Source organism: Dermacentor variabilis, chromosome 7 (assembly GCF_050947875.1).
Source record: "Dermacentor variabilis isolate Ectoservices chromosome 7, ASM5094787v1, whole genome shotgun sequence".
In the NCBI taxonomy this organism is placed as follows: Eukaryota; Metazoa; Arthropoda; class Arachnida; order Ixodida; family Ixodidae; genus Dermacentor; species Dermacentor variabilis.
Genome location: NC_134574.1, coordinates 26,335,185 through 26,358,304, shown reverse-complemented (window position 1 = coordinate 26,358,304; position 23,120 = coordinate 26,335,185). Strand labels below are relative to the sequence as shown.

The following is a 23,120-nucleotide window of genomic DNA, read 5'->3' as shown; positions in this document are numbered from 1 at the left end:
GTTTTGTTTGAGACGCCTGTATATTTCAAGGGAATGTTAAGAGTAAGTTGTAGTAGCTTGTGATCACTGAAACCGTCTAAGCAAACAACTTCACCAATTGTTTCAGGGGTGTTAGTGAAAACTAAATCTAATATGTTAGTGCCACGGGTGGGCTGGGTAATTATTTGGAATAAATTGAAATCTAACATTAAGGAAATGAACTCCATTGATGTATGACAAGTGGATGATAGGTTATTCCAGTCGATCAATGGAAAATTAAAGTCGCCAAAAACATAGACGATATCAGCCTGACAGAGCTCAAGGGCTTTAGAAATACTATTGCGCAGTTCGACAAGAAAGTACTGGTTTGCATCGGGAGGATGATAACAGCATCCTTTCAGTAGCTTGTTTCTGTAGGTTTGACATTCAGCCCATACTTGGTTCAACCCATAATGCAGTAGGTGTCATAAAAGGTTTAAGTCTTGCTGTGAATGAATGTACGGCCATGTTCAACATGGAAAAGTGGAGTCTTGTTCTGATAGAGCAGTGTGCGACAATGACCTTTTGATGCTAAATACTGAACTCTGGAATGTGTGCAGTGAAGTGGATACGTGAAGTGTGGTATGTGTATACAGTGGCGCAAATCACAAAAACGGTGAAAGACATCATGTGCTAATGTTTGATTAACATATGAAAACCGCGGAAACGTCCAATACAAAGAGGAAGAAGCAGTTTTTCACATAGAAGAACTCTTGAAGGTGGGCATAATATGTCATGAGCCAAGAAAGAAACAGGAAGAGGATGCAAAGGACAAGAAGGCATGAGGAGGCTGTGAAAGAGATAGAAAAAATCATGAGCCATTCGACTCTGTGAAGATGGTTTACCAGAGAACCTGCTTAGCGCACTACATGGAGGTGACGCATAATTTTGAACAAAGGTACGAACTAATTTATTGTCTTGATGGGCGGGGATCGTGACGACAGGTGCGCACACTCATTTATTGTCTTGATCGGTGGTAGTTATTTCACTCGCAACTGCAATCACATTCATTGATATTGTCAAATCGATGCACGTACGCTGCTGGGTGTTCGGTTGGACCGGAATGCTGTGGCATCGTTCTTAATAATGTATAATGTATAATGATATTCTACTACTAGTGTAAACAACTTTATCGTGTGATGCTTTTAAACATCTCTTATCAGTGTACCTATCACATACCGCCATATACGTATGGTCTCCTGGGCCCCATCAAGCCTTTTCTTGCAGCTTTTAGCCCAGGAGTCCAGCCAGGATTTTTTCTGCTAAATATAGAGATGTGAACTGAATTGAATCGCAAGGGATATGTTTGCAACACGGAATGCGCAAACCGCGTCAAATTGATGCCGATACACCGCTGAGTGGTCGGTTGGGCTGGATCGGTGTGGAATCGCAAGGGGTATGTCTGCAACACGGAACGCGTACATCCATATTGAAATCACCGACGTCGACATGGGCAGTGTCATCGCAACTGACTCATGCAAAGTGAATAGCCATGAACATAACGGCACTATGAGTCATTGCATTTCCTTCTTGCTTACGGGAGTATGAGCCGTTGCTCACAGGGGTATGAACCAGTGATGATGACAGCTTTCGACATGCTTTTCTGTATGTTGTATGCACAAATAAAAAGAATTTAAGCACTGTTCGCTTCACTTCTCAGAGTGCTTGTAGCCTCCGCCTTACGGAGCTATGAGCCATTGCATTTTCTGTTTGCTTACGGGAGTACGAATGCTTATGGCTGTATGAGCTATTGATGATGATAGATCTTTTTTTCACGGAGAACAAGTATGCATGGAAGGCTAGCTATATACTGCTTCGCTGCAAAAGAAGTGAGAAAATACGAGAGTGCCCAATTGAAAAAAAAACGGAAGAGATGAAAGAAGCGAAAACATGCACGCGCGACTACGTGCCAACGCGAATAAACGACACGTGGCAGAAGAAAGCAGCCCAGCTAAACTCTGGGACGACGGACAGGAGAAGGAGCTGGAGGCTTGACGGGACGGATGGTGTGTGGAGACGGCGTCAACCCAATGCAAGCTGCGCTTCATTTGCCGCAGCTGCAATCCGTGAGCTGGGTTCGCGCCCCGCCAGAGACCTCAGCTACAGGCTGACCGGAACTGACCATTTCCGGGATTCCCTACAGCTACGATCAGCAAGCTAGCGGAGTCAGCGGGGCGATCAGGGTGCCTCGTTCGTCCCAGCACCCTGCTCGCCTGACCAGGCCAACTGGGGATTGAACGAAGGAGACAGCGGCGTCGAGTCCACGACGCATCGGCGGGCCCAATGACGTCTTGTCGGAAGCATCGACGACGAGGTGACGTGGCGACGTCGGTGGACTCAATGTAAATATTTTAGACTTATCAATGCGTCGTACCTGAGGACTTTGAGGAATGTGTGTCATTAGGTCGCGCTGTACATTGTTTTGAGTGGTTTTCTTTCATGTTTGATTTTTTTCAATTGTCTGTCTTACACGAGCGACTTGTCCCTCTCTGTCTTTAGTTTGCCGAAATTTGCATCATAGATAAAGTGCTGGTAACATGTGCGGAAAAGTCGAGATGTGCAGAATGTTTCCAGCCAGAATGGCAAGGACCCGAACGGTATTCGTAGGGGTGCCTCCGAGGAAGGAGTTTGGGCACGCAGCAGTTTTGTTGTGGATGATACGCATGGAAGGACAGTTTTCACAGCTAATACATGGTTTGTTATTGCGGGCCCAGTTGTTCAACTTTAAAGAGCGTACTTATTTCCAACGCATACCCTGCGTATCGTCATAATTTGACAGTGGAAATGTTAACTTGGTAATTAAATACATTCTGCGAAGATACATTAAAAACTTGGCTTTGAGTTAATCTTTTTTCATCACCACGGTTTGTAGTATCACAGTGACAAATATTTTTTATGGAAGCTAAAGACATTTGGGTGGTTTAAGCATACCGGCTGCACAAAGCACCTATGACACCTTTTCAACTTCCTCGCATACACTCACGCGATGTGCTCTTTCCATAAACAAAAGAAACATCAAAAGCCAGTTACAGTTTAATTGACTCAGTGCGTGCTGTTTCTCAAGCAGCCATCGTAGCAATCCTGGTATACACGCTTGCATGCATACATCTTGAACGATGCAGGTTCTAGTTTGCATTGTATACGGTGCACATATTGCAAAGAGAAGATTTTTTGGAGCGCTTAAGTACACAGAGACTCAAACATGCAGTGCTGCGTCATGTTTCCTTCAATCCGTCAGCGTTCTTGAGTACTCCATGAGCGATTTATCTCCAACTAGCCCACAAGACGCTTGCACTTGAAAGCAGTTAGGGAAGGAGTACTATGAAGTTCACTTAAATGGATTTCACAAGCCGAATGGAAGAGCGCGCTGTCAGCTGAAACGGACGGCATGGCTTAAGATGTACGCCCCATTGTTCGGCTACTAGTGCCTTTTAATTTCGAAAATTATTGTTGCCGCTGGAAACAGCGGAGAGCTCGCCCGTTAAAGTTGAGTCACCTGAGACCACATAATTCACACACGAAATACGCTGCGGTTAACCACCCGAAGTTCCACACATTTCACTCGCCCTACCGCACACCATACGAAGTCAGGAGTCTCAAATGGAACTGAATATTCATTTGCGTCGACACAGTTTCTCAGGTAGGCTTATTCACTCACCAGTTACGAACTCGATGGACGCGCTAGGCCTATGCGTAGTGTAAACAACATTGATGGCGCTTCTTTCTTTTATCTTTCTCTGTTTTCTCTGCTCGCTCTATCTCTCTGCCAGCTGTCGTCGCTTGCTTAATGCCGACTTCTTTCTTGCCACTGGTAAAACCAGTGCATCTGTGTTCGTCTGGACCAAAAACATCTTCCTTGCTGGTCACTAGCTTGTGTTCACAGGGGTTTCTGCAGTTGAAAGCCAACGTCTCTTCAAAAGAATATCCACTCTCCAGTACCGCCCCTTCCTGCATGGCGCCGTCAATTGCTCTTCTCTCAACAAACCCCGTGTGGAGCGATCAGCTACTGCCTCTCTCCTCAGTATCCTTTTGGATCGTCGCTTCTGACGGTTGTTCAGTTTCATGAGCGTGGCCTTCTGGTAGGTACACTGCACTACTTAAAATACACTCATTATTCGGGACGATGAGAAAAACGAGAACAAGGTGAAAGCGGCAACGAACGTTTCGACAAGTGGAGTTGCCTTCTTCAAGGCGAGATATGCTTTCGTCGCCGCAGTATATATAGGTAGGGTTCTTCTAAAGGGGAGAGGGGTTACGGCGAGTGGGTGCGGCAACGAGCGAAGGTGTGTTAGCGGCGAGGGTGTAGAATTGAGAATAAAAGAGTGCTGGGCACAAGGCCCGTCACGCGGGCCTTGTGCCCAGTCAAGCACGTGTCAACGCCGTGTGTGAGCAGGCGTGTCAACGGCGTGCACAGCACCCCTCTATTATCTGTTTCGCTGGTGGTCGTGGGCTATAGTGTCTGTGAAAGAGAAGAAGCGGCACAAACCGGTGCTCGTGAAAGAAAGATTATAAAAGAAAATACTTAATTGGAATAAATAAATAAATAAATAAAAGAAAAAGAAAAGGAAAACACGGAAAGAAAGGAAAAGGATGAAAAAAAGAAAACAAGCAAGAAAACACTAAGCAACCAAACTAAGTGTTGTTGCCTACAGCTTGCAATTTAGCATAGCGAATAGAGCTCCCTATAAAGCGCTTATGCCTATTGGTTGCGATGTCTTGAATTTATGTATAAGGTTCGATTCCCTGTATTTTCTTTCTCGTTCAGAGCGGAAACGTGACGGCAAGATGTAGAGTTGAATTTCATCAAAGTTATGACTTGGTTGGTTGAAATGCTCAGCGTTGTTTTAAGGCCACTTAGGTGGTGGATATAATCATTGTCTTCACTACAGAGTGCGCTGTCGCGCGTTATGACTGTTGTAGTCTAAATATTGCTACCTAACCGCAGGCTTCGTGTAGAGTGTCGTTCTCAGTTTACCGTTTTCTGTGTAGACCGTCGTGGCGAAAAGTTGATCTGATAGGAGAGTGGTGAGTAGTAAATGTAATGCTCATCTTTCGGGTGTTTCAACTCATCAATAAAAAACTCACCATTCGGCTGTTTTAGATTTCGCTTTCTAATAGCACGAGTTGTCCGTCGTGAAATCATCCATAGCCTTAAATTGGTAACTATTCTATAGCGACAGCTCACATGTGCCAGGCTTCCCTTCAGGTATGTTGCGAGGGCTACATAGTGTGTTGACGGCTTCTGAAATCTTTATCTGTTTCTCTTGGAACCGCTTGTACTTATATGTTTTCGGAACTGCAGCACGTTCTGCAGATCGAGTGACATCGACACGGTTCCTTTCATCATCAATCAGTTTGAGGCCGTCCTCTTTGCTGAGCTTTTTCTCGCGGACAGTAGCTATTATGCTAACCCAGTCCTTCTCTAGGATACCAAAATGTGACAGGGCCGGAGATCCTAGCAGGCTCGCCTAATCGTCAAGCAGTTTGTAAAACTCAACACAGACAGGGCCAAGTCGCCCGTGTAAGAAAAACATATTAATTAAAAAAAACATAAAAGACAACAACTCGAAATAATGTACAGCGCGACCTAATGCCACACATTCTCCAAAGTCTTCCGATGCGGTGCATTGAGAGGTCCCAAATATTTACACTGAGTCCACCGACGTAGCCAGGTCACCTGTCGTCGCTGCTTGGGACGACACGTTGTTGAGCCCATCGATGTGTCGTGGACTCAACGCCGCTGTCTCCGTCGTACGGTCCCCGGTTTACCTGGTCAGGCGGTCAGGGAGGTGGCGTGAACAAGGCACATGGAGCGCCCGGCCGACTCCACTAGCCTGCGGATCGTAGCTGCACGGAGTTCCCGGAACGGAACCGTCAGCCTGTGGCTAAGGTGGGGTGCTCGCTCAGCTCACGGGTCGCAGCCGCGGCAGCTGAAGCCCAGCTTCCACTGGGTTGCTGCCGTCTCCACGCAGCATCCGTGCGAGTCAGGCCTCCAGCTCTTACTTCTGCCCATCGTCCCAAAGCGTAGCTGAGCTGCTCTCTTCTGCTACGCCTCCTTTTTTCACGCTGGCTATGAAGCTGCGTGTGCATTTTCCACTTCTACCATAGCTTCCGTTGTTGTAAGTCGGACACTTCCACATTATCTCCGTTAGTTTTCTTTATCGTAAAATATGCAACACAATGCATATGTGCCTGATCATATGCCTTGTGCTATTCATTTCTCCTGAGGTTTAATAACGCTTGGCTACTATGTCCTGTGTTGTGCAATAAAATGATTTGGCACAGCAATTAATGCATGCATCGCAGAACAAATTGAATTGCTTTCTCAATCAGAGCACCATGGCAGGCTGAAAACAATAAACAAACCAGTATTTTTATTTTTTGTGTGGTGACTTGAAGTGTATGAATCCGCCTTTTGCACGGCGGGACGGCGCATACGCCCTGCCGTCGCGGATTAGCAGTGAGACGTGTTGGAAGCGTTGCGGGCGCCGCCACGCGGCCATAAATCGGGGGAAGGTCCCCGAAAAGAAAATTCACCTGGACGCACAATGTAGCAAACACTCGTGCCGCGTACCGCGTTGGAACTCCACTGGTGTACAGCTCCACGTCGTTGCGCGGCTGACAACGTGAGTAGCGCGAGACTGGAGCTTCACTTTAAAACAGAAAGCGGCCAGGGCCTAGTCCGAACCACGTAGTTGCCACCTTGCATTGATGGCTAACAAATTTACCGAAAAACTCCTCCGTTACACTCGGGCGACACTTCAAAAATATCACGTAGCTGACGAAGTCTTCTTGCCGTATCGGCGCTCTCTTGCTGGTGGTGGCGAAGATGAGACTGACACCAAGGATTGAACAAGTATTCAGCGCACTGTGTCGCTGAGACGATTTTATCATAACAGGCCGACAACGACAGAACCGAGGGGCACGAGTTGTCGCAGCGCGATGGGCTTCCTTGTCGACGGTGCCGACAAAAGAAGCCTGCCGACCATGTTCGTTCGACCGAATCCCACGCTATCGGCCGTTGAACCGATAACGCGATAGCCATTGGCCCTTCGATTGTATATGTAATTATTGGCGCTCAAAATGTCTAAACGTGGCTTCAAAGTTGAAGTGCACAAGCCTAAGTCCTCTCAAGCTAAGGACATAAAGTTTCAGCTAATGCCGATCCATTTTAGTGAAGGTTTGGTTAGGCCTGGCGCCGTCGATTTCATGCATCCGTTACCGGTTGACCTGAATTCAAAATTAAGCGGTTAGGATAAAAGAAATTGCTTTTGTACTCCACTTGTGGCCCTATAGGGATTTGATATCAACTACTCTCTACTTCGCACGGCGCGTACACAACAAGCGGCAAGCGGCGACACAGCGCTGTGCCATTGGCGTCACTGACAATTCTCTTCTCCGACCCGCTCTTACAGCTTCAGTCTACACTTCTACCTCTCTCGAGGCCGAGGAGGCAGCTATAGCCCTTGCCATCACGCAAACCTCCGCGAAGTACATTTTCAGCGACTCCAAACCTGCGGTCTACAACTACGCGGTTGGACGGGTGACACAGCCGGCCATCGTAATCTTGTGTTGCGATGCCGCTCCCCCTCGCCCCATCCAAATCATCTGGGTGCCCGCTCACGGGGCCCATCCTGGTAACGAGGCCGCGAATGGTTCGTGCTAACAGTGTGCTCTCCAAAGTACACCAGTGGTCCCTTGAAAATTGTCTCACAATCAACTCCGCAAAAACTAACGCTTTGCTCTTTCATCGAAGAAATATGAATGTCGTGCTACCTGGAGATATTGTGCTTAACTCCAGTACTATTGAAGTTGTCCAATCAATCAAATGTCTGTGTGTGCACTTTGATCATGATATGACATGGCGCTCTCATGTATATTTCCTCACCGGCAAACAGTCACAGGTGTTGGGTGTTGTCTATTTCTTTAGATACCTGCCGCAATCCGTGAAATTGCTGATTTATAACTCACTTTTTTTCAGTCACCTAAATTACTGCTGCCTCGTAAGGGTGGCAACTTCAGTCACAAATATTCACAAGCTGTTTGTAATCCAGAAGAAATGTCTTTGTGTCATTTGTAATAAGCCTCGTGATTTTCATTCCGCTCCTCTTTCTAACGCCCTCGGAACCCTTAAATTGCCTGCCCTAATAAACCTGCGCTTGTTGTCAACCTACAGAAGATGTGAGAAAAATATTGGCCCCTCAGCTCTCTCGATAATATCACAAAACGAGAAACGCCTTACACAACTCGAGCTCCTGAGACTTGGGGTGTTCCTCAACTTCGGACTAATTATGGCCAGCAAATGTAATGCTACTGGCTGCCCAGTTTACTCAATGAGCTCACCAGATGCAATAACGATGTGTTCACTTGTTCCGAAAAAAATCTGCGTGATATGGTTTCTGCAATCTTGACTGCTTACCGTTGTACTTAGTGATTTTTTCCCTTACTGTTTTTCCTCTTCTTTCTTTTTGCTCTTTCTTTTTTTCTCCTCTTTTTTTCCCTTAACGTTTCTCACCTGCCCTGCTGCTGCCATTGTAAACGGAACCTGGGGCCAGTCAAGCTGCTTTCCCGCAGCTTTTCTCCCCTTGATTTTCCGTACCTCCTTGCTTGTGGAAACAAATAAATGAAAATTCAATCGTTCGAGATTCGACTGACCGAGCAAGCCCGGCCCCGCCGGGAATAGACACGCGCGACACGCGCGACACGCGCGATACGCTCCTCACGTACCGCGGTATCACTTTGCACTAACACCTTTCTTGTCTCCCCTTCCCCTCTCCGCACAAATCCCTTTCCCAGCACCACAAACACTTGTGGCGCCATCGTCAGGCCCACAGCTATCTTACTCCCGCACATCTTGTCCTCCACCGCCCCGGTACGCACTGGCCTGCCTGTCGCTCATGTCTTATTCTCCTGCCCAGTACACTTGCCCCTGCGTCTTGGCACCTAAGTAATCCGAAGCAGTGGGAGGCTTCTTTGTCCAGCACCGAGCCGGATCTCCAACTTCGGCTGGTGAGTTCGGCGGAGGACGTCGCGAATAGGCATGACCTGGATGCCATACCGGCAGCCTGAAGGCCGTCCACAACGCTTCTTTATAATTTTCCTTAGGGCTCATTCACACCGGCGACTTGAGGAGGTCGCGCGACCATTTGCGACTCGCAATCAAAAAGCGACCGAAGGCGACTGATGTTCACACCGGCAAGCCCGGCTGAGCGCGACCCGCAAGTCGCAATCCCGGAGATTATCGTTCTCAGCGAGAACTCTCGGAATCTACGCGGAATTTGAACGCGATGCCGGAGGAGGCCGGATGTAGACACACGAAAGATCACTTCCGGTGCGCCGCTGATTGGTTTATCAGTTTTGCGACCACGGTCGCGCGACTGAAAAATCGCGCAGAGAGCGACTGGCCCAAAATGGTCGCTTTTCAAGAAAGGCGACCGTTTGCGACCATTTGCGACTGGTCGCTTTGCGACCAACTTGGTCGCGCGACCACTGTCAGTCGCCGGTGCGAATGAGCCCATACTTTTGCCGTTTTCATCAATAAACGTTTTTCACCACCACCGGCCTCAGGGTCCCCTGATACCAGCGATGCTGAGTCTTCTCCCTCTCCTGATGAAGAGAGCACTGAGATGCTACCCGCCACAATCGCGTCGTCTGCCACGAAAGACAATGAGCAGCCTGCTTTAGACGCCAAGTTTACGTTATCAAAGCGGGAACGGCTTCCTAGATGTGCTGCATCATCGAACGCTGGCGAGGACGCAGATGGACGCCATCTCGGTATCCCAGAAGTCTTGACCGGTCCGTCGAGGATCACGCTGCTTGTCAAGGCAATGACAGCGCTTGCGAGTGCTCCCAGCACAGCAGTAAATAAAAAACGCACGCGCTCGCAAGCGGCGTCTGAAGAAGCCAGGAGAGTGCTGTCTTCAGAGAGTTCAATGTCATCAGAACCAACGGCGGCACTCTCCAAGAAATGCAAATGCCACGAAACACTACTACCGCGGACGTTGTCTCCGATTCGGAGACGTACTAACGATGGCACCTTACACTGGTTCTGCCTTCCGTAAGCGCTGATTTTCCTCTGCTACACGCTACAAAGCTAAGGCAGAGTTGACAGAATGATGTTTGGCACAGACAGCGCGTTCCCGTCCCTGTATGAGCCTCTGAATCCTTGGTATTTTAGGAATCAGCTTGGTCCCGGTTAACCTGTGTGAAAACCATGAGCAGTGCCCGCTCCGCGTTCACTCCCGTGATACTCCTGTCATTTTTTACTTTGCCGTGTTCTCTCTGTTGCAATGATGTAGGGCGCCAATTCAGTGCACAACTTATTAGTGGTGAGCCATTTGCCTAAGTCAATTTCTGTACGCAACTAACTTACCATTTATTTTCACATAATGACACTTAGCGCACAAGGATTTCGTAGAAGACATAAGCAGGGAGAAGTTAGTCATTTCGCACGCTAGAAAAAAATCTAGCTCCTCTTTCTTCAGGAGTGTATGTAACATAAGAAACAAGCAGGAATGTAAAAGGCTTTGTGATGAATTTTCTGCAAAAGCATATTTTTCATATAGCACTGGGCGATGTCGCGGGGTAGGAGTGGTGGTTTTTCGTAGGGTGCTTATACATGCAAGTCACAGCCTATTTTATATAGAAGGTCGTGTAATAGCTTTTGATTTTTTTTCTGAGGCGAGAGGAAAGTTCGGTCATTCAATTTGTATGAACCCGGCGTAGGTTCAGACCACAATGACTTCTTTGCAACATTCTCTCCATTTTTGTTAGACATCCACCCATTCTTTATCGTTGGCTCTTTCACTCGGATGCTCTAACGTTGTGTTTTTTTTTGTTTGTGGCAAAGCCAGTGTCAAGCAGACACCATTTACTATTTCATTTGCTGGTCTGTTTTGTTTATATCAAGTATGATGTCTTACATGTGCCATCCGTTATACTGCACTTTACCTTAATACAACAGTTAAGCACGTGCCTACGGGTGAATAAATTTTTTTGTCAACTTGCCCGGATGTTTTCGTTTGAGTATCCCGATAACGCATCTGGGTTTTGGCTGAAGGTCACTTGAAGGTCACCGACAACGGCAGCTAAAAGCATTTCATGGTAAAAAATTCCTGGTGTACATCACCTATGTGAATGCGAACCTGTATAAGCGAGTTCTCACTCTTTTCGGGAGTACCGAGGGTCTGTTTACTGGCAGATCTTATTGGTGAGTAATCACAGACGCCCTGCTCATGTGGCCGCGTCACGCTTACTTTGCAGTTTGTGTTGCTGGCAGATATTCACCACCGAAGCCATACGAACACATTTCTGATGTCCGGCGTGAAGCCTGGAAAGCGCAACGTGATTAAGAAAATGTGGATTGGTGGCTAAGAAAGCTGCGCTATGATGATGTCACCGATTCGTGTGACGCGTGAGGTGAGCGTCAGGTAGCTGTTACTTTCTAGTCATAAAAAATTACGCGTGGAAACAAAAGTTCACGACGCTGATGCAGGCTGCGCCGGTGACTGATATCGACGACACCTGCAGCTTGTCTCTCACTTTCTCTCGAGCACTCCCGTCTTACCATTCAAACTCCCATCAATATCTTTGCTGTGTAAGAAGAAATGTGTGGGAACAATCGTACGTAATTTCCAGAGAAAGCGAGAATTCATTCTCATATTTTAGCTTCAACACCTCCGCGTGCTGCGTGCACTTTGACAAGTCCGACCGGCTCCTCTGTTGTCTGCACTTGGAAGGCATTAGTAAGCCATGTGTGTTTCACTTTTGACGCCAATTTTAGCTCTCGGCTTGGCTGAAATAGCACGCCTTTGCATAGGGAAGGTACACAGAAGGACATTATCGAACACCTCACCTAGGAAGCAAGACGCCAACTGTTAGTGGGCCAATGGCAAGCCATAGCAGAAGACACATGCACGTGCCGGCGCACATTATCCTTTGCACGTTACCATACAAAACACAATACTCCTTCGCTCATCAGCCATATATTGCCATTGCACTAATGAAATCCAGAAATCATCGCGTTGTTCATTCCAAAAGAAGATTGTCATCGTCATAACGCTATCTTTCCTCCACTTGTGGACGAAAGCCTGTCCAGTGGTGTTGATTTACCTCAACCTTTAGCCGGCAGTTTGTGCTCCCTCCCGGCCCAATTTCTTGACCCTATCCCACTACCTAATTGTCTGTTGTCCTCAACTGCTTCTCTGAGAGAGTGCGCACTGACTGCAGACAGCTGAATAGCTGCACGCTATAAAGTGGCAGGCATCTGCTCTTTCACACTTTTCTCCGCAACTCCTACCGTAAGTTTTGCTATTCCTACCGCCATATTGAGGAACGTTCCTCTACTCAGCATCTCACCTCGACTCGATGGTTATGATGACGATGATTTATTGGCATCTCCTTAGAAACGGGGCAGTGCCAAATACTCGCTTAGCGTGCTTGAGTTAATCACGTATGCTACAGGTGCTTTTAGTTCTAGTGTTTTTTGTATACGTGTCCATAACCATGTTTCTCTTACTCAAAACTTCTCCATCTACCGGGCATCACTACCTATGCTTGCAACGTATGCGGACGTATCAATTTCGTCCTTGCTTTTTTTACACCATTACTCTAAACATATCTTGCTTTTCTCGACTGCCGGTCGGTTGTTGCTCCCATCCAATTTAAATGCAACCACTTCTGGAAGGGGTACGTTACCTACGAGTCTCACTGGGTGAATGTCTTCGCATTCTATCAGGATGAGCTGAGTAGTAGTCTCCGTATTTTTGCTTGCATGCTGCAGCAAAAAATATGGAGACTTTGCCTCGGGAGATGGTTAGGTACCGCGTAGACGACGATGACGACAACAACAACAGAAAACATCGTTACAGCACCTATGCAAAAGCATTATTGTCAGCCTTGAATTCATGAACGATATACGGGCCACATAAAAGTACAGTCTCTACTCAGGCAAACAGAATTTGGGTCTCATTCTGGCTGTAGGAAGACTTTGCATGAGGAGACGGTTAGGTACCGCGTAGACCAGCGGCAAAGAAATTGAGCTTCACCGAGTCTGAACAACTGTTCTTCAAGATGGCCCCATACTATCTCCTGTAGTTTGCACATTCTGGAGTACATTGCTCTATTTGACCGGCGAGATCGTTCTGCAATGTTGCGGAAGCACCACAAAACGTAGCTAGCGCTGTGGTAGACGAGGCTCGCAAACCGATCTCGGCGCTATGGTGGCCGCACGGTGGACATTCAAAACACTCATGCAACTAGCTTCCAGAAGGTGCGTGCTACAACGCACTTCTTTACTACATGCTTGTTGGTCTCTGTTTGTGCACAATGTATGCATTTACCATTCGCCACCATATACCAGCATTCAAGCCTGTCCCTTGTAGGTAGAATACCTACTGATATTGCCAATGAGAATCCTTCACTTCAAAGGACAAATGAGAAGAAAGCACGGCGGTCCATGTTTGTGTAGTAGCTGTCCCTGGATGTACAGCTGTCTCACACAACGTTTCACAAAGCCTGGAAACTGGTGTCCCTCTCTCTTCGTATTTCTTAGTTGTACAAGCTGGCTTTGCAAGCGCGCAGCCACCGTGTAGTGCGGTGCTGGCGTTACCGCTTTCGGAAGCGAGTTCCCTGTACTCTGCGGCATAAGCGTTAGACGGTAATGGCCGAGCCAAAAAAGAAGCAGTGGCCTACGTGGGTAATCATCATATTTGATCCGGTACTTTTTGTTTTAGGTATCCGGTTCGAATCTCAAATATCAAGGCATTGCCCTTTGGTTTGTACAGAGTTTTCCTTCTGATGCCTTTCTTCCCATTCTTCTAAATCCCCGTGGGCCTTTTTGTCTCCATTCTTTGCATTCAAATTACTATCGCAGGTGCTCTCACTCTCTTTCTGTTGACTCCTGGTTGTCTATTTAAAGTTTCATTTACTCTGTACTTGGTTGCCAACTTTCTTTACCTCTCTCTCCATTTTGTGCCCATGCTTCTCAAGTTCAGATACATGTGCACTTTACCTGCCCATTTACTTTCATCCATGTTTCTGAGTCTTTCTTCAACACTAATTTTCCTCAGTGCTTATATGAATTCAAAGAGGCCCAACTCAGGTCACGCTGCACTGCTCATTTGTGGTTTTACCGTGAGCTCCCAAAGCAAACTGGCCTACCAATTCTTAGTTAGCTCCCCCCTCCCCACACACACAGAGGATATCCGATTTTACGCACAGAATGACATCCGCGAACACTAGGGCTGGCACCATTCTCCTTACCAAATCCCACGCACCAACTTATCGTTGTTCCAAAATTCTCCGAGCTTCATAGTTTCTCCTCCATTCCGCCATCGTGTTAATGGGCAGAAGAGCTGCCTCTCGGGAAAAGTTTTCACGGCGCTTCATTGACAATCCACAGCAATTCTTGTGAAGTGCTGTGTCTTGTTCACTCGACAGGTGGAACGGTGCTCAACACGGTAGAGGGGAACTAATGTTTCAAGTTAAAGGTGGTTTGCGAATACGGGGGTTAGGTTATTATCAAAGAAATATGGCCGCGCCGTTTCTTACCAGAAGTGAGTGCTCAGCTGTGGTATCTGCCTGTTCCAGATGAACCAAAAATCTGGGAATCCGTGCAACAACAGCAACATGGTGCGGTTGCCATCGACGTCATCGCATCCCTTGGTCATGTAATGAACGGTGATATTCTGTACAAACATGACAGACAGGGAAACCCAGTGTTACCATATGGTGTTACTACGGCTTACGGCTTGAACGTCGAATCATTGTTGATTTTAGTATAGGTGTTAGCTCAGTTACTTTAATAAGTTTTAACACACTCTTGCAAACCTGCGTGTGCATGGATATGTAGTATATATCAATTGTTTTACTTAACTATTACAAACATCTAAAAATAAAGTGGTTTAACTTGGACGAACGGCACAAACATCATGTTTGTTGTCGGCTTGAGTTAATTAAACTACTTTTGTGGGTGCTTTTAGTTAGCTATTTAGTTACGTTTAAGTATGCCAAATTTGAATTACTCGTTTATAGTACGAGTAATTGGTGAAACATTCAATATTGTGATGAGGAACACCAAATAAAGTTGTCATGAAGTGATCTTTTGCGTGTTTCTTATTCTGAGCTGTCAAAAAGGCCCACGAAATATGAGAAAATATGGTCACTACGTGCTTACACGTCTCAATAGCAGCCCTCTGAAACTGGTTTCGGAAGGAGGAAGCCGCTATGCCAATATGAAAAGAGAGACACCGGCCAAGGCATCCTGTGTAGCTCCCCACCATCGACGTAAGAATCATAATCCGCCATGGTCCTCAATGATCAGCGACAAAGGCCGCCCCCTCAACAGCGGTACGAGGATAAGAACGGCATTCTCATCTGCTACTTTTGAAACACAATTAGGAGGACTGCGTACGCGCAACCAGGCAGCCACTTAATTTTTTTTCATAAATTTCGCATGCTTAATGTGAAACTCGGAAAAAAACTGCGCAAGAGGCAACTTAATGAAAATACGTTTTTTTAGAGGTTTGCAAGCACTTTCTACAACTTTTCATAGATGACATGCATCGCACAACACATTCACAGTTTTCCATAAATGAGCATTTTTGGCTGGTAATCAGAGTTTAAAAGTTGTCTGAGTAGCTCCAGACGACAACAGACAATATGCTCTTGGTCTCATTAGTTTAATATGTCCCGCTTTGTTTTTAAAGTTTCGTTCGAGTTACATAAGAACACGTTTGGTTACCGAATAGTTCACAACCTTTTTTATTTATTATCTCACACATAGGCGACTTTCATAAAATTTTCGCCAGACTCTAGCGACACATGAACAGCTATAGTAAACCAGTTACAACCAAATTAGGACTAAGCTTCAAGAAAGACAGTTCCTCACCAGAGCAGCAATTGGCCTCCGTGGTGCAGTATTCGGCCACTACATCCCTCATGATTCCTACAGTTAAACCGTAGCCCTCAGTCCCCAGCAACTGCAGAGCACCTGACCAAGGCGGCGGTCAGACCTGCAACGCAGGCCGCCAATGGAAAATGACCCTGGCTACCTTTAACACCCGAACTCTGGCGAGTGAGGCTAGATTACCAGGACTTTTTGAAGGACTATGATACATTGTTTGGAATATCATCGCCCTTGGTGAGATTAGGATAACTGGAATAACTGAATAACTGGACAGACCGCCAATGGAAACTGACCCTGAATACCTTGAACACCGAACTCTGTCGAGTGAGGCTAGATTAGCAGGACTCTTTGAGGGAATATGATACATTGTTTGGAATATCATCGCCTTTGGTTGGATTAGAATAACTGGAGAGGCTTATACACTGCTGACCATGTCTCCTGCTGTAACGGTCTCCTAGATAAGAAGCAATACGGGGTAGGGTTCCTAATACATATAGACACAGCGGTCAACATTGACAAATTCTACAGAACTAGTGAGAGGGTAGCAGTAGCCATAATCAAACTTAATAAGAGGTATAGAGTAAAGGTAGCAAAAGCCTACGCTTCAACATCCATTCACGACGATGAGGTAGTGGATCAGCTTTATGAAGGTATTGAATTAGCATTGAGGAAAGTGCAAATGGTATACAGTAGTAATGGGTGACTTCAATGCAAAAGTGGGGAAAAAGCAGGCGGGTCAACAGGCAATTAGCAACTACGGCCTCGATTCTAGGAACGCTGGAGGAGAGGTGCTCGTAGATTTCGTAAAATGGACTAAGCTGCGAATAAGGAACACCTTCTTCAGGAAGCGTAGCAACAGAAAGTGCACCTAGAAAAGTCATAAAGGTAAAACAAGAAGTGAAATTACTTTCATAATTTCTGCCGATCCCAGCAGAGTGCCGGATGTAGAACTGATAGGTAAGGTAAATTTCTTTGATCATAGGTTAGTGAGGGCTAGCGTGTACCTCAATTTGAAGAGACAAAGAGTAAAATTGGTCAAGAAGAAACAATCCAACCTAGATACAGTAAGGGGAGAAGCAGACAAATTCAGGCTGGTACTTAGAAACAAATATGCAGCCTTAGAACAGAGAGATGAAGACATAGAGGTAATGAATGAGACCGTAACTAGGCTAGCTTTACAGGCAATAATGGAAGTGGGAGGCAAGGCACCAAGGCAATCAATAGGCAAGCTCTCCCAAGTAACAAAGGACCTAATAAAGAAACGATAAAAAATGCAAGTGACCAACTCAAGACATTAGATGGAATTCGCGGAACTGTCAAAACTGGTCAACAAGGCAAAAAGAAGAAATATTCAAAAAATTACGTGAGAAAGAATGTGAAAGCTGTAAAAATGAACGCAGCCTAAAATCAGTCAGAAGAAAACTTGCCATAGGACAAACCAAGATGTGTGCATTGAAAGATAAGCAGGGCAGTATCATCAGCAATATCTAAGGTGTAGTAAAAGCAGTGGCAGAATTCTATACTGACCTCTACAGTACCCAGAGGAGCCACGATACGTGCATTCGAAGCAGTAATGAACAGGTTTTAGAGACACTAGTGATGCGTTCAGAAGGGCCTTGCAAGACATGAAACGGGGAAAAGCGGCCGGAAAAGATGCAACAACCATCAATTTATTCGAAGATGAAAAAGGCATAATGATTTAAAAACTGGCGGCTCTCTATGCGAAGTCTCTAAGGACTTCAAGGGTCCCAGAAAACTGGAAGAATGCACGCCTTAGACAAATACACAAAAAGGGAGACGCTAAAGAAGTGAAAAATGATAGGCCCTTTAGCTTACTCCCAGTATTATATGACATATTCACCAAGATAATAGGCAATAGGATACGGGCAACACTAGAATTTAGTCAACCAAGATAGCAGGCTGGCTTCAGGGAGAGATATTCTACAAAGAATCCCATCTGTGCCATTGATCAAGTAATGGAGAAATCCACAGAGTACAATGAGCCTCTCTATATGGCTTTCATAGATTACGAAAAGGCATTTGATTCAGTAGAGATACCAGCAGTCATCGAGGCATTACGTAATCATGGACAACAGGAAGCTTACGTAAATATCTTGGAAAATATCTAGAGATTCTACAGCTACCTTAATTCTCCCCAAGAAAATTAGGAAGATACCTGTAAAGAAGGGGGTCAGAAAAGGAAGCACAATCTTTCCAATGTTATTCACTGCATGTTTGGGAGAAGTATTCAAGCTGCTAAACTGGGAAGGCTTAGGAGTAAGGATCGATGGCGAATATCTCAGCAACCTTCGGTTTGCCGATGACCTTGTTCTATTCTGCATATACTAAAGACGAGTTACAACAAATTATTGAGGACCCTAACAGAGAGAGTGTAATAGCTGGCCTGAAGAAAATTATGCCGAAGACAAAGATAAGTATGAATACCCGGGCAAGGGAACAAAAGCTCAAGATCGCCAGTCAGCCTCTTGAGTTTCTGAAGGACTACGTTTATCTGGGTTAGATAATCACAGGGAACCCTTATCACGAGAAGGAAAGTCACAGAAGAATAAAAATGGGTTCGAGCGCATACGGTATTAATTGTGAGCTCCTCACTGGAAGCTTACCATTATCATTGAAAAGGAAGGTGTACAATCAGTGCATTTTAGCGGGGCTGACATATGGGGAAGAAACTTGGAGACTGACAAAGAAGCTTGAGAACAAGTTAAACACCACGCAAAGGGCGATGGAACGAATAACGCTAGGCATAACGTTAAGAGACAGGAAGGGAGCGGTTTGGATCAGAGAGCAAACGGGTGTAGCCGATATTCTAATTGACATAAAGAGAAAAAAAATGGAGCTGGGCAGGTTATGTAATGCGCAAGTTAGATAACCGGTGGGTGATTAGGGTCACAGGATGGGTGCCAAGAGAAAGGAAGCGACAAGGGCAGAAGACTAGGTAGGGAGATGAAATTAGGACATTCGCGGGTGCTAGTTGGAATCGATTGGCGCAGGACGGGGGTAAGGGGAGATCGTAAGGAGAGGCGTTCGTCCTGCAGTGGACATAATATAGGCATATGATGGTGACAATGTTGATGATGAACAGCATTGTAGACACGCACTTGTTATTTTTGCGATAGCAGTTATATGAACACTCCAGGCCCATTCCCGCTGTCGGCGTCATCATCAGCGTCGCCATGATGTTCCGTATAAAGTACGAGTGCAATAAAATCCTGACTGCTCGCCATATCCTGTGGGTGTGAGTGAAGGTGTGCGAGGATGAGCCGAGGATGGTGGCTCGTTCTCGCACACGCAAGGGAGGAAGGCCGGGAAGAAGCGCGCCATCTTCCATCGCACGCAAGGCACCGAAGGCCTTTCTAATCTGGCGGCGGATAAGTATGGCGTGGCTTAGCGCGGACGCGTGGGCCCTACCTTGAAAGCCATCTGCGATGAGTACAAAGTGTTGGTGTGCCGAAGGCCGTTAGCTTCGTAAACTTATTCTCGCCGCTTAGTTCGCGTTGAGGCAGTACGAAGGTCCATTCACTCTCTGCTGGTGTTGCTATTCCTCATGGCAGCGCTTTGACAGCGAATGTACGCGGTAATCGAGTTAGATGTTTTCATGTTGGCGTGTGGTTGAGCGAGACCGCGCTTATTAATTTAGTTCGTGAGACAACTTTCAAGAGTTTACACGGCCGAAACGCTACTATCCTTACTCCGTATAGCTGTCTAATATTTTGCTGTCGGAACTTATGCTTTGGCTTTTGGGCGAAACTGCGACTTCCTTCTTATGCATGTTTGTGGGAAGTGACGTCCATATCTTCTGGCAATTTTCCCTGCATTAATTAATTAATTATGGGATTTTGCGTGCCAAAACCACTTTCTTATTATGAGGCACGCCGTAGTGGAGGGCTCCGGAAATTTCGACCACCTGGGGTTCTTTAACGTGCACCTAAATCTAAGTACACGGGTGTTTTCGCATTTCGCCCCCATCGAAATGCGGCCGCCGTGATTTTCCCTGCATGTCGAAATGAGCAAGTCAGGGGAGCAGCGGTTTCGCGTAATATACTATGCGAAACTTGGAAAATTTTTGCGGATGGTTAAGCGGTGGATAAAACTGCAATGCGCAAGTGGTGCACACTCTTTACAGACGGCCGTACATCTATTGAAGACGATGACTGTTCAAGAGCGCCGTCGACATCAACACCTGATTCTATTGAGGAGAAAGTGAATGACGTGAAAGTAGGTGAAAAAGTTAGCATCTCAAAAATTGAGATTCTCACCAACATGTACGAAAAGCGCTACTTGGCGGCAAAACATCTTTCGCGGCTTTTGTCAGATAAACACATAAGGAAATACGGCGTAGATTGAGTGGTGTCGCTCTCAGACTGGCTAGATCGTACAACGGATGCGTGAAAAACATCATCACTTTGGACGGGAACGAGGTTTATGATTATGATGTGGAAGACAACCATCAGTCGTCACAGTCGACGGGGCAATTTTACGGTGACACAAGAAGGTACGATAAGGAGGGTCCAAGGTTATTTTTTTTTTGCTGGAGAGGTATCATTCACCATGAACTTCTTCTAGAAGGGCCGATGGCCAATAAAAAATGTTACCTCGAAGTTTTTAAATGTCTTCTTGAAGCGTTTCCGAGAGAGAGACCAAATACTTGGGAGGAACATCTCTGGATGTTCCATCGTGATACTGCATGCACACACAGATCGCTGTTCATTAGAGACGTTTTAGCCAAGAAATAGACGCTACTTGTTCCCTAACCTCTGCCTTCAGCTGCCTTAGCTCCAGCAGGCTCTTTAATTGCTTAGCAGTCTTTGGGAACTTGGCCCGGTCACTAGGTTGTCCATGTTCAAATGGATTGAACACCGGGTGCTGTGCTTGGGCAACCGGATTCAAAACCAGCCGCCCTACCAACTGGGGTCACTGGTTATGTAACACTGGCTATGCCATGGTACGGCAATGCTTAGTGCCAAGAAGGTGGTTGAGCAAACTGAAAAATACGTTCAAATTTCCGCCCACAATCAGTCGTAACCATGTTTGGGAATTCGAAGGGGGAAACCCATGCTGAATCGAAGGGTTTGGCGACCGTTTCAGCAGCAGTAATGCCCGGAATTCACGCTTTGGGTCAACGCGTGAAGCGCCCAATAATTCTCAAAAATGTACCGGCAGTCACGAAAGGAAGGAAAGCGGTCTAACCAAATCAAGATGGACGTGGTCAAAGCGACAGCGAGGTGGGGAGAAAAAGTGCGTGAAACTCTTCGTGTGGAGGGTCATTTTGGCGGCCTGGCAAGCGGTTCACGAGCGGGCCCACTGGTGTTAATCTTTGGCCAGACATACCACTGTGTAACAAGGCCCTGCGTATTTCGGATGTTGGGATGGCAGCTGTCTTGCAGTGAATACAAAACTGCACATTGAAAGGCAGCCGCGATGAACTGGCGAGGTGCAGCCACTGGCATAGCACGAAAGTGAGCCAGGTACACACGTGTGAAGGACGAGCTGCAACAGGAGGGAACGGGGGTGCTCACGCCGAGCTTACAACTCAGAGTCTCCCATCTGCGCCCAAGCTAGACGTTCCCAGTCCACAGAAGACGCAGAAGTGCCGAGGGAGGCCATGCGTGAAAGTGCGTCAGGTGCCTCGTTGTCGGTGCCTTACATGTGTCAGATATACGAGGTGGACTCCGATAAATTTGACAAAGTTCACGTGAGACGTACTTAGAAGAGTTCATGCAAATCACGTACACAAGAAAGTTCTGATTGGTTAGAACATAAAATGGGTGGCCCTCCAGGAAGTGCCGGAAGTGCTGAATGGTGGAGCAGATGGCGAGCCGCACAAGGACAAAAACGCTGCAGTGAATCGCCAGGTTAGAGCTTCCAAGAGAAGAAGCCTCACGGGTGCCACTCGGAGTCGATTTTCTGCTGGATAACAGCGCCGATGACCACGCTGGAGGCGTCCACCATGGCTCTGCGCAGAGCAGCCTCGGTATTCTAGCTTTCTAAGCTTCCTCAACGGCCGCTTTACTTTTTTGTGAGTGCTTTGAACATTCTACATACATCCATAAATGCCTGAGCGCATCTTCCGCTATGAAATAAGCGCCCGCGAAAAAAATAGCTGCCCAGAGATGTAACTTGCCGCGGTCTTTCATGAAAAAAGAAATTCTGCGATTTCACGTGCCAGAACCACGCTAAGATTATGAAGCACGCCGTAATGGGAGACTACGGAATAATTTTGACCACATGGGTCGTTTACGGGCAACTAAATCTAAATAAACTGGCGTTTTTGCATTGTGCCCGCATCGAAATGCGGCTGCCGTGGGTGGGCGGTCTCAGTACAGATTTTTTTCTGAGCTGTTCGTCTGAACCCTTCGATAGGTACCGCTTTTTAGTGTTTTCCTGACACCACGCATTCGCAACGAAGTGCCAGGGGTGCCACCTGTAAACAGAGGCAAACATCTGGGCTGTTAAACTCCCACTTACCCATAAGTAAGCGTGAACTCTCAGTTGCGCATAGCGCCAGGCTGTTAATCGAAACCTTGCGCCGTTCACTTTCTAGTAAACCACGCGAACTATCTTATCAGGAGACCAAACAATGAAATCTCTATTGCAAGGGCTGCTACCATAATTATGACGTTGTTTAATCACAAAGAAAAGGAAACTGAGCAGCTCCTTGCGCTTCAGATTGCTCGGCAAAGCGATGCTTTTGCTGAGTGAGATTTGGGTAGGCTAAATGTAACGCAAATCACAAAACTAAATGTCTTCGGTGCGGCTTTTAGTATAAGGATTAAGGCGAACGTTAAGGGTTAGGACCTGCAACTGCATTGTAATCAGGTAATTCTCCTAGCAAGCAGTCATTTAGTAGTGCCAGTAAGCTCACCACTTATTCCCGTTGCTCGTGTTTTTGAAGCACGAGATACGAGACTAGATAGTTTGGTTCTTATGGTGCGACTATTTGCAAGAGTTGAAAATATTCTAATCGCTGGTTTTGACATTTTTGTCATGGTGCAATAAAGGGAAATAAATGCAGCTATCTATATCAATCAGAAAAAGAAATAAAACATATTGATGGAAAAGCATCATACAAGCACGATCATTCTTTTTGCTATGCAGAATAAGTGACATAAACAAAGCAGGAAGGGGCGTCTCGTGACAAATTCTCCGCCATTCACATTGCAATAAGTTTGTTAAA

General features: G+C 46.4%; 1 protein-coding gene across 1 annotated transcript in view; it reads right to left on the bottom strand.

Moving 5' to 3' along the window:
• Positions 1 to 23,120, bottom strand: part of LOC142587376 (epoxide hydrolase 4-like) — a 200,615-nt gene that overhangs the window by 125,081 nt on the left and 52,414 nt on the right. Inside the window, exon 3 of the mRNA XM_075698331.1 lies at positions 14,569 to 14,705. Coding sequence (XP_075554446.1) covers positions 14,569 to 14,705 — 137 coding nt within the window. The remainder of the gene's footprint in view (positions 1 to 14,568; positions 14,706 to 23,120) is intronic.